The following is a 12,303-nucleotide window of genomic DNA, read 5'->3' as shown; positions in this document are numbered from 1 at the left end:
AGACTAGAGATAAAAACTCTTTTGTCTCCATTTGTGTCCAAAACAATCCTAAATCCAAGTCCAACACCAGTCAATTGACTGATGTGAGCCTGTAATTGCCAGCTAACCATGAAGGTGAACAAAGGGGACACATGCTTGTAAATCCTGCTCCCGTTTACAATTGCAGGAGGCTGATCAAAGGCCCCTTAACCCAGACGACCTCAGGGTACTTTCCAAATACCTTTAATCTATTTTGCATTACTGTCCCTTCTGAATGGCAAGTTATAACAAATAATAAACCAATAAGCCAAATCACCATCTGACTCAAGAAGATTGATTTAGAAAACAATGTTGCATAGTTAAGAAAAGGTGCCCTTGTGGCCAATCCAGGAGTACAAAAAAGAAAAACCGTACTCAGCCCCCTCTCCCCACAATCAGACCAGCTAATTCAACACTGCTAAGCAGGTCAGCGGGATGCTGCACTAAATGAAATCCCCTGGGTGTTATGGTCTTTATATAGCTGATTCCTGCCCTCTTCCATATGGCCAGAAGGCCCTAAGGGATCTTGTTCCTCCTTCCCTTTTGGAAGAAGGCTCATGAGGCTTCTTCCAACACAGGTTGGGGCAAAATCATCCCCATATTAAAAATGGAGGAGCATCCTTGTGAAGAAATTCTTTAACAGTAACAATGATATCTTTGGTCAAATAGAGAAGTTTTCATTGTTCATCCTAGACTTCACAGGAATTTAGGCCTTAGGTGTGAACAATGAGACACTTTGCAACAATCAACAGTTCATTTATTGCCAAGGAGATTGTTACAAGTCTCTCCAAGTTGCAGTCCCATGCAAGTGCACACAATATAACTGTGTTCCATATTTACAAATTCTGGAAACCATTATTTCTGAAGAGATAAGCATATCTATTCTGAAGAGATAAGCATATTTATTTAAAACAGTTGAGGACTTAAACCTATGCATGAACTGGATGATAGGTTGCAAGGTTATCTTGGTTTCACTGTGCTGGAGTCCGCTAATGTTGGCATTGTGTTGGTAACATGTAGTTCTGCTGCACAGCCAGCAAAAAAGGCGACAAGAAAATGCCGCCACATTGACTAAAGATGATTTAGCAACAATCACTAACACTCACACAGCATCAACAGCAGTATTACAGCCACCTATTAATCATGGCTTTACACACAAACATCACTTGACTGCATCATACAGAATAAGTCTCTGGAACAGGAAAAGAGAGGGAACAAACATAGTTGGGATTTTCTATAACAGGAATTACTGCTGTATTCCTGGTATGTTAGAAATGATGAAAAATATTTTGAACAACGTAAAATTAGGTAAAGTTTACACTTCCTGTTAAAAAATTAAATGAAGAGAAGTATTTATTATTATTATTTATTATTTATTCGATTTATTAGTCACCCATCTGGCTGGAATACTCAGCCACTCTGAGTGACGTACAAGGCAAAAACATATAAAAAATCAGAGCATCAAAAACAAGAAGAGCATCAGAACATCAAAACATCAAAGCTAAACAATAAAGACTAAACAATAAGGTAGAGGCAACTAGATTTCACTAACAGGGCTTCTCGCCTGTATAGTCCAAAAGATGTAATTTCAAATGGAAGCTGCTGATATAAGTCTTCCCACTTAAAGCCAATGTGAGTGATAGTCCATTTGCAAGATCAAAGGCTACATCTCCTTTTGATTGTAGCGTCCGGCAGCTCCCACAGGGAGAAGGGCAGGGAAAACAGACCCCTCAAAAACAAAACTAACAGGGAAGTTCTCAAAGAAGCCGAGGCGAAAGAGCCAAAATGTAAGCACAGCCAATATCAAGGCAGAGTGGACAAAAGCCAGATGATAAGACGGCAACAACTGCAGGGCTGTTTTCCGGCTCTCAGAAGACCCTGGAAGATCTTCACAGCAAAAATGGCATCATCCAAGGACAGGCCAAAGCATCAGGTCTGCCAAGAAGCCACAGTCCCTCTCTGGCTCCAGCCCGGCTCGGCACCCTCCACTGCAAGATGTGGCAGCAGCCTGGCGTAGATGGAATATCAAGTCACGTCCCTATAGCTATAATAATAAGAAATTCTAATGTTACAGTGAAAGATTGTAAAAAAGGAGACAACAGACTATATATAGCCTTGAGAAAACAAGTTTTGAATTACGTTTACACTTTGATTTGCATATATATATGCCCCATTAGAGGGAAGAAGAAAATATTTCAAATTAATTGTTAAGGTAATAGACACTTAAAATTAGGGTAAAATTATTGTGGAAGTGGCTTTAATTGTGTTATCTCAACAATCTTAGATCATTCTCACCCAAAAACACCCAGGGTGAAAGGTTCTCTCCCAAAGAATTTAATAAAAGCTCTGCAGAGTAAATATCTTTTAGATATATAGAGACTATACTAAAGACTATGCATTTTATTCACATATGCATAATAATACTCGGCCAGAGCTTGGAAAAGTTACTTTTTTGAACTACAGCTTCCATCAGACCAATCCAGTGGCCATAGTGGCTGGGGCTGATGGGAGTTGTAGTTCAAAAAAGTAACTTTTCCAAGCTCTGAAGGATTGATTTTTGATGATCTCATAGCACAGTGGGGAGGAGATCCTGGCTGGGAGTCCAGACTCTTTGAGTTCAAATCCCCACTCGTGTCTCCTGGGTGTCAAGGGCTAGCTAAAGATCAATCCCACAGTGAGTGGCTCAGGGGTTATGTGCCCTGCCACCTGTGCAGCCGTGGGCAAGCTGCACAGTCCCAAGGAGCCCAGTTGCCCCCCAGCTGGCAGTTGCAGACAAGGAAGGGGCTGGCTTGTGCAGCTGTGGCAAGCTGAGCAGGCCCTAGTCAGCTGGGGAGGACTACCCTTGCAGGGAGGCAATGGTAAACCCCCTCTGAATACCGCTTACAGTGAACACCCTATTCACAGGGTAGCCATAAATTGGGATCAACTTGAAGGCAGTCCATTTCCATTTTTACCAACTTTAACAACTCAAACTATCTCTGCTGAAATCAAACAGAAGCTGTATGCAGAAGCAGCACTAGTAACAAGAACTTTTAAAATACAAAATATATCTCATAACAAGATATGGAGGTTAAACAATAAAATTTTACAGAATGAAGGAATAAAAGAAGCAATCCATCAGCGTTTGAATGTTACCTGAGATGCCACTGAGATGCCATATGGGACACAGCAAAGACTTATGTAAGAGGTATTCTTATAAAAACACTTTGGATTACAAAGAAAAGGAAAACTTCTCTTAAAAATAACACAAAAAGAATAAGAGCATAAGCATAAACCAGAAGCAGAACTTTTAGTACAACGGAACAACATAGGAATGCTGGTGGCCATCTCGTGCTTAAATTTACTATACCAGCTACTAGGAGGTTTTCAAAGCATTATGAGTGAACTGGTGCAGTGGAAAAAATTAAGAAGCACAAATACATAAACTTGTCTTTATACAAAATGACTTTGAGGAAACAGGTTTCCCCAACATTATGAGATTGTGAAAAATTGTAATTGTAATCCAAGCTTGCCACAGAAGAGAATGACTTTCAAATTTTACAGCTGGGTTAACCCAGATTTATTATAGGTTCACAGTCATGGCCCTATGTTAAGGATGACTTGGCTGAACTACCTTCACCCATTATATTAAGACATTTCCTTCCATCTCTTCTCATTCTATGTGGGTGGTATTGTTTGCCAATTGGGTACTTGCGATGTGGAATAATACCTTCAGTTGCATGATATTTTCAGTGACATAGACGTTATGTGTCTATTGCTGTGAACAGACAAATCTGGGAGTTAGGTCCACAATTCTCCCACTAACAGCCACACAGCTCCAAGGAAGTGGTGAAGCTGGAACTAACTACAGGATAGGACAGCATGTCTGTTAATGGTGTGGTGTTTGTAGGTCATGAAACCACCACCACCAAACACACAAAAACTTTAAATGTGCTTTTGATTAGTTTCTAATGTGGCTGCTTCTAAACTTCACACAACATGTTGTTAGGCTATAGAATTTGTGTTGGCCATTATCTTAGATGGCTTGAAAAGGGAATCAAACCAATTAGTGGAGTATAAGTCTATCAGTGGTTACTAGTCACTTTAGTTACATGCTACTTCCAGTGATGGGGACAGTATGCTTCTCAACACCAGTTGCTAGTAATCACAAGGGGGAAGAGGGCTGTTGCACTCATGGCCTGCTTGTGGGCTTCCAACAAAATCTAGCCACAATGAGAACAGGGTGATGAACTAGTTGGGCCATTAGTCTAATCCAGCAGGGCTCTTATGTTTTCCTGCAGTAACATCACAGCACTGCTTAGGCAGTCATGAGATTGTTGCTCTCTTCCAGCCAGCACTAGGCTGGAGTGGCTCACAGGCTGTAGCACAGCACTGGCAAAGAGGAAATGTTTCTGTGTTTCCAAGACTCATGCTGAGTTGAAAAAAGTAAGAGTGACTTGATTGCCTAGGCTAGAGGTAGGGAACCTCAAGCCTAGAGACCAAATATGGCCCGTCTATTAAACCCTCATGCCTCTCCCAGGACACCCCGTTTCCCCTCACTGAGCCTGCTCCACACCCTCCTCAAGTACTTTTGCCTAGCTGGAATGTGTCCTTGAACAGGGATAACACCTCTTGCTTCACTGGATGGAAGATGGAAGTGGGTGTCTGAGTAGAACCAGTGAGTTGTGTGGTTGAAATGTAGCCTAAAGTACCAAGATAACAGTCACATCTATTGCTCCACCCACAAATGGAATGTGACTCTCAGGCTCAAAAGTACCCCCATACTTGGCCTAGGTAATCAGGTTCCCTTCTTATTTCCTTGGAAGAGAAGGAAGTATCTTCTTTTTGTCAAGGAAAAAAATGTACTCTCCTTCTCCTAGCATCATGGTTGAAATCTGGCAATTTTGAAAGCACATCTCCTTAAGCACTGATAAAATGTAGCACCTTGGCAGCTCAGAAAAGAGGCTTTGGAGCTGGGGTTGGTGTTTTATTCAGCCCTGCCTTCAACTGGTGTAGAAATATTTGCATCAATATTTATCACCATGAATACAAACGTTTTAAAGGAAGAAATTAACATTTTGTAAATTAATTTTTGTAAGCCACCTTGAGTCCCAATTCTGGGGGAAAGGTGGGATATAAATGAATATAAATAATATAATGTCATGAGCAAACCTCAGTCTCTTGAATCCTCCCCAAATCAAGAGATGCCATAAATTAGAACAACAACCTTAATAGAACTGTTCAGATGTGAAACATTACCTGCCAAGGATGAATGTTTCTTTTTTGAGGGGGGAGAGTCTAACCTACATTTATCCATTATTGCTTTGTGTATGGGTGTAGATGAGAATATCTTATGTAAAGCATGAACTATGGATTGGACTGTGTTGTAGATGCTGTAGGTTTGGCCAGTCATGCTCATCTGCCATGGAAGCCATGCATATCAAAATCCCTCTGCACTGTCTGTGGTAAGAAATCCTAGTCAACCATCATAATCCACACTTTATTGACAGATACTGTATATAATGTTTAAAGTACCCTTAGATTCGTCCAACCATAATAAAAAAAAATAACAAATGTAAATCAGTAATATACAACCATAAACATTGCCAGGATACTGGCTAAACTGCAAAACACAAAAACTCTGTGCACTACACCCATGTACCATCCTGTGGCAGCACATTCCCAAGCTGCAGCGCCTGGGAGTTGTGTAGCACCTAAACACCAGAATGTGCAAGACACCTGGTGGGGAGGAAGTAAAGGAGATAATATCAGCATAGAGAGATGCTCCTATTCAGGGGTGTTGGGTTAAGAAGTCAAAACAAAGAAGGCATCCCCACAGGTTTGAAACAGGTTTGAAATCTGCTGCAAATGTTAAAAGTACTTGAGTTTGACCTTGCACAAAAGCAATGTTCACTCAGAAGTGCCAGTGTGTTCAGTGTCTATGCACATGCACATTAAGTCTACCCCGTCAGTACTTTGCTCTCCAACCTAGGTCTAACATACACCCAAACCCTCTGTTAGCCTGCCAAGTGTTGGGTGCTGCTGCAGAGAATTGGAAGTCTGGAGTGTGCATGTGTGTGTGTGCGTGTGTGTGCGTGAGTGAGTGAGTGAGTGAGTGAGTGAGTGAGTGAGAGAGAGAGAGAGAGAGAGAGAGAGAGAGAGAGAGAGAGAGAGAGATCTTCTATGACCCTGACCAGCCCCAGAGTCCAGCCACTGCCAAGCGCAGTACAATCTCGGAATGAAAATTGACAGTAAGAAGCAGGGCAAGTGCCAGGATCTAAGATACTCAGCTACTGAACTCCAAAATGCTGGCCCATGCCATCACCCTGATCCTATTGCAACCTCCTCCTGTCATGGGAACAGGGTGAAAGAAGGCAAAATAAAGGCTATATTAGCATCAGTTGCAGCTTCATAAGAACATAAGAACATAAGAAGAGCCTGCTGGATCAGGCCAGTGGCCCATCTAGTCCAGCATCCTGTTCTCACAGTGGCCTACCAGGTGCCTGGGGGAAGCCCGCAAGCAGGACCTGAGTGCAAGAACACTCTCCCCTCCTGAGGCTTCCAGCAACTGGTTTTCAGAAGCATGCTGCCTCTGACTAGGGTGGCAGAGCACAGCCATCATGGCTAGTAGCCATTGATAGCCCTGTCCTCCATGAATTTGTCTAATCTTCTTTTAAAGCCATCGAAGCTGGTGGCCATTACTGCATCTTGTGGGAGCAAATTCCATAGTTTAACTATGCGCTGAGTAAAGAAGTACTTCCTTTTGTCTGTCCTGAATCTTCCAACATTCAGCTTCTTTGAATGTCCACGAGTTCTAGTATTATGAGAGAGGGAGAAGAACTTTTCTCTATCCACTTTCTCAATGCCATGCATAATTTTATACACTTCTATCATGTCTCCTCTGACCCGCCTTTTCTCTAAACTAAAAAGCCCCAAATGCTGCAACCTTTCCTCGTAAGGGAGTCGCTCCATCCCCTTGATCATTCTGGTTGCCCTCTTCTGAACCTTTTCCAACTCTATAATATCCTTTCTGAGATGAGGCGACCAGAACTGTACACAGTATTCCAAATGCAGCCGCACCATAGATTTATACAACGGCATTATGATATCGGCTGTTTTATTTTCAATACCTTTCCTAATTATTGCTAGCATGGAATTTGCCTTTTTCACAGCTGCCGCACACTGGGTCGACATTTTCATCGTGCTGTCCACCACAACCCTGAGGTCTCTCTCCTGGTCGGTCACCGCCAGTTCAGACCCCATGAGCGTATATGTGAAATTCAGATTTTTTGCTCCAATATGCATAATTTTACACTTGTTTATATTGAATTGCATTTGCCATTTTTCCGCCCATTCACTCAGTTTGGAGAGATCTTTTTGGAGCTCTTCGCAATCCCTTTTTGTTTTGTTTGTCAGCTTCCTCTGACATGACCCTCACAAAGTTAAACACAGTGCAAGACCTCGTCCTCCCTCCTCCCTGTGTCCTCTCCCACTCTTGCAAGTCTTGCTTCCTTGCCTCCTGAACCTCCTGGAGGTGTCTGGAATCCCAGCCTTGCTTTTTCTGTGAATTCAAGGAAATATTTTGCCTTTACTTCTCTCACCTCTGTCTTCCTTTTTCTTGTAGCTTCAGGTCAGGAGGGGGGAGAAGCCTGCTCCTTCTTGTGAACCCTTCACCCAACCCTTCTACAAAGCATGCAGGCATCCAAGTCTCTGAAGAAGCAGAGTGGTACAAATGACTTTACATGTCCAAACTTAGGAGGTTTGGTATGGTTACGGATCACGTGTAAAACACTGCACACAATCATTCAACACGTATGTATTATCTGCATTCCATATGTTTGAAGAGTTTAGTCCATATGTTTATTTTTAAATTAAAAATATACGATCATTCACACAAAAAATATTATGTGTATACAGACTCCTTGTACCTGTATACAGCATATGAACAGCCCTAACATTTACAGGTAGGATCCACCTATGTTCTTCCATGACTGATGAAATAATACAGGATGAGAAATGAAAGAGAAATTCAATTCAATTTGTATTTAAAGCCTTATCTATCAAATTCACATTTGTTAAAACAATATGAAAAACAAAAAAGCTATCCTTCAAAATTCACACTTATCTGAATTTTGCAATTCCATTCTGTAACTAAATAATGCTTACCAAAATGTAAATATGAGGTGAAAGCAGAGCTTGGAAAAGTTACTTTTTTGAACTACAACTCCCATCAGCCCAATCCAGTGGCCATGCTGTCTGGGGCTGATGGGAGTTGTAGTTCAAAAAAGTAACTTTTCCAAGCTCTGGTCACTATGCATAAAAATAAATATATTTGTGAAAAGAACACACAAAAATGTTATATGTTAGAAGCAATTGCTTGTAGAAATGTGTACATTCATCAAAATTGTATACAAAGATGCTGAAGAATATTCATGATGATTTTTTAAAAAATGAAAATTGATGCCAAAATGTGGAGTACTGAATTTGAGATTGGAAATCTGAAAAACTGAAATGCAGATCCTTCCATCCGTAGTAAAAGACTAGGGACAAGACTCAGAGAGATAGGGCTGAGAATCCACCAGTCAAATTTGACTGTTTGAGGGGCTTCAATATAATTAGATGGATTATATATAGAAGCATGACATTTCTGCTTGTAGGCACAGAGTAATTTGTGGAAATGAATAATTATCATGTCTGAACAATCAGGCAAGCAGGCTTCTGAGTGCAGGAGATTTCCATTAATTTATGCATTTATCAAATTTAACAACTGCCCACCATTAGAAAAGGTTGTGACCATGTACAAAAAAGAAACAAAATACAAAATTAAATCTATGAAAAATACATTAAAGCCATCTGTAAAAACAACAGGAACTATATCCAACAATGCTACTCTGGGGGAAAAAATGTACTAAAGAGGCAACTAAATGAACAAATTATTGGTACCTTCCTAATTTCCAGGAGGGTATGTTCCAAAGTGTGTGTGCCACCACACACTTTGTGTGTCTCAGGCACTTATTAAGCCTATTAATAAGTTATTATTTATTATTTATTTATTTATTTATTATCCCAGGTACTTATTAAGCCTAGGCATGCCTAGGCTTAATTTCAACGGCAGAAAATGGTGGCTTTGAGATTTTGCAGTTTGCTAAAACTAAATGATTCCATATAAATTCAGCCATACATACAATTTTATAAATATCCTCCTGCATTTGGAGCTGTGATGGCAACGAGGATTTGTCGACATGAAGTGTAGACCTTGGCAGGGTCTTCTCCTTGCTCGGGTCGGCAAGGAGCAGTGGCTGCACCAACTGGGAGGCCTGATGGAGGTGGCGGGAGCAGCAGCAGCCCCAATTCAGCCGCGGCCAGTCCGGGAGGGAGCAGTGGCAGCACTGGAGGGGAGCTGGTGGCAGGCAGGAAGATGGAGACGGTGCTCGAGGGCTCTCTCAGCAAATTCACCAACCTCATCCAAGGCTGGCAAAGCAGGTACTTCATACTACGCGAAGAGGAAAACGAAAGGTCTCTCGTCTCTAAGTTACAAAATGGAGGACGGCGCTTTTGGGAGTCACAAAGATCAGGTCTTGAAAAAGCTGAAGAAGAGCCAATTTGTGTCCTTTCAACTTGAGACTGTCTTACCTCCGGAGCAGAGCATATATAGTATAAAAAACCTGGCTGAATGTGGTTCTCTTATTGTGACACATTTAAATGTTTTTTCTTTTCTTTTCCTTTCTTTTAATAATGTTATTTGTTATTTAATTTTGAGAATTGCATTATTGTATTGATGCATTATGATGTGTTATATTTGTGTTTTTGTAAGCCGCCTTGAGGGCCTTTTGGCCATAAGGCGGAGTATAAATTTAATAAATTTATTGAAAGTCCAACTTTGAGAATACCAATGCACGGTCCATGGTAGCCAAGCTATCAAGGTCATAGTTGGCATATTATAAGAAGCTGGTAGAAGGCACTTCAAGTCACTAAGTCTACTTTGGCCTTTAGTGTCAAAAATGGATCCAGGAGCACCCCCAAGCTTTGCACCCAATCTGTCAGGAGGAGTGCACCCCAACCAGAACAGTCAACTGACCTATTCCCTGGAACTGGGAAGTAGTCATGCACAAGGCTTCCATCTAACTAATTAAACTATGCAGAGTAAGAAATAGTAGTAGTATGTAGGGTGGAATGGAACCACCCTCTCAAAACTAGTGTCATTGCTGCTTACCTGGATGGGGCTCAGGTAAATGGCAGTGAGGTTGGGAGGGCATAATTGCACCATCAGGACAGGCACCACTAATCCAGCAATTTATTGCTGTAACCATGTACTCCTGGTGTCACTGTCATCATAGCCAGGTAAGCAGCAATGATGGTGGGAAGGCAGGTATTGAAATTCAACTCATCACACCAAGGTTAAACTGTCAGCCATTTATGCTTTAAAAAATAGCAGTTAGGCAGTTATTTTAATGATATATTTTTTTTAAAAAATGAAATAGTTCTAGCAGTTGATCATAACAGAAATTATGATTAACAAATTGTTCCCTTACTTTAGCAAAGACCTAGCAATAAAAGAATTTCTTTCACCTCATTCTAGACTGTGTATGCTTGCATTCAGCTCAGCTTCTTGTCTCTTGAGTCTGAGTTTTCTGCAACACACTCCATCCTGCCTTCTAGTGATTATGAGCTCTTCCCCTTTGCTTTTTTGTCAGCTTCACATAGATATATTATTTATTTATTTATTTATTTATTTCCGTTCCACCCTATACATAGGATGATTTACAACAAGATCAAATATAACTAAAAGAAAACATAAAAGCCATAACAAAACATAATCCTTAAAAATAACAGCACAACATTTCATAACAGATCACTACATAACGATTAGCAGCCATAGCAATACATTTTGCAAATACATTTGTTTATTCTGATCCAACTCCTCCACCCAACATATCAGTCAATTAGAAGGACAACATAGTTTTGCTAAGTTTCTGGTTTCATAATAAATAGGTTCATTTATGTTTTTTCACCCACTTAGGCCCCTTTTGGAAATTATATCTTAGAAAAGTCACCTTGCATTGAGTTGTAAATGACAGCTTTGATGAAACTAAAAATCTGAGAGCCAGTGATATCCCCAAAGCTCAAGTGTATGACGTTCAGTTTTCTGAAAACCAGAAATCTGATTTGTAATGCTTAACTACAATATAAAAGGGATACTATGTCCCTGAGAAACTGACCTTCATTGCAATTATTAGCAAGAAGCTATGAGGCAATGTGCATACAGGTTAACAGTTACAATGTTACAAACCACATGCATTGACAAACATTAGGAAATAGTTGAAAAAAAGAAGACAAAAATAAAAGAATTGCAACCTTGGATTATTTAGCTTTTTCTCATTATTAGTTGTTCTTTTTTGTTCAGTTCCGGCCTAAGCACAATAATGTAGCATTTAGGGAGGAAGATACAACCCAGCAGGCCAGCACTAGAGGCTAAGGTGGAGAAGATCTCCACAGCTACCATGTATTTTCCTTTAGTGCTCAGGTAGGTTGGAACAAAAGATATCCACACACTGCAAAACATCAGCATGCTGAAAGTGATCATTTTAGCTTCATTGAAACTGTCAGGTAACTTCCTGGCCTGGAAAGCCACAGTGAAACTCACAAAAGCTAGGAAGCCCATATAACCCAGGACACAATAAAACATAGTTACAGACCCTTCATTACATTCAAGAACAATTTCATCAACCACTGAGTTCATGTCAATATCTGGGAAAGGAGGAGAGGTAGCCAACCATACAGTGCAAATGACTGCTTGAATAAGGGAGCAGAGTAGAACAATGGAATTGGTCACTGTTTTCCCCACCCATTTCCTCATGCTGCTTCCAGGTCTGGTGGCCATAAAAGCCAGAACCACTGTGAAGGTTTTTGCTAACACACAAGACACCGCCATTGAGAAGACCATGCCAAATGCCACTTGACGGAGCAGACACTTCATCTTCCCAGGATGACCAATGAAGAGCAATGTGCAAAGGAAGCAAAGGAGGAGAGAGATGAGGAGAGTGTAGGTGAGATCCCGGTTGTTGGCTTTGACAATGGGAGTGTTGTGGTGCTTTATAAAGGTTCGTAGCACCAGAGCTGTGATAAAAGAAAATAAAAGTGCCAATATTGCTAGACTCATCCCCAATGGCTCTTCATAAGACAAGAAGGTTTCTGTTTTGGGAAAGCACAGATTTTGTTCTTTGTTTGGATAATGATCTTCCTGGCATGAGGAACAGGAAACTGTGTCTGCAGAAAGAAGAGTTGTCTTTTGAGAGCTAATACAAA

At 40.8% G+C, this 12,303-nt stretch overlaps 1 protein-coding gene across 1 annotated transcript in view; it reads right to left on the bottom strand.

Annotated features, from left to right (window-relative positions):
* Positions 1-7,281: 7,281 nt before the first annotated feature.
* LOC133367594 (extracellular calcium-sensing receptor-like) overlaps positions 7,282-12,303 on the bottom strand; it is a gene marked incomplete at its 3' end in the record, with an annotated part of 36,976 nt that continues 31,954 nt past the window's right edge. The window contains exons 5-6 of the mRNA XM_061591691.1: positions 11,397-12,264; positions 7,282-7,324 (exon numbers count right to left, since the gene is read on the bottom strand). Of these exons, the coding sequence (XP_061447675.1) occupies positions 7,282-7,324; positions 11,397-12,264 (911 nt within the window). The remainder of the gene's footprint in view (positions 7,325-11,396; positions 12,265-12,303) is intronic.

This window comes from Rhineura floridana, chromosome 11 (assembly GCF_030035675.1).
Source record: "Rhineura floridana isolate rRhiFlo1 chromosome 11, rRhiFlo1.hap2, whole genome shotgun sequence".
In the NCBI taxonomy this organism is placed as follows: Eukaryota; Metazoa; Chordata; class Lepidosauria; order Squamata; family Rhineuridae; genus Rhineura; species Rhineura floridana.
The sequence above is the reverse complement of the archived record's forward strand: the minus strand, read 5'-3'. Positions and strand labels throughout refer to the sequence as shown.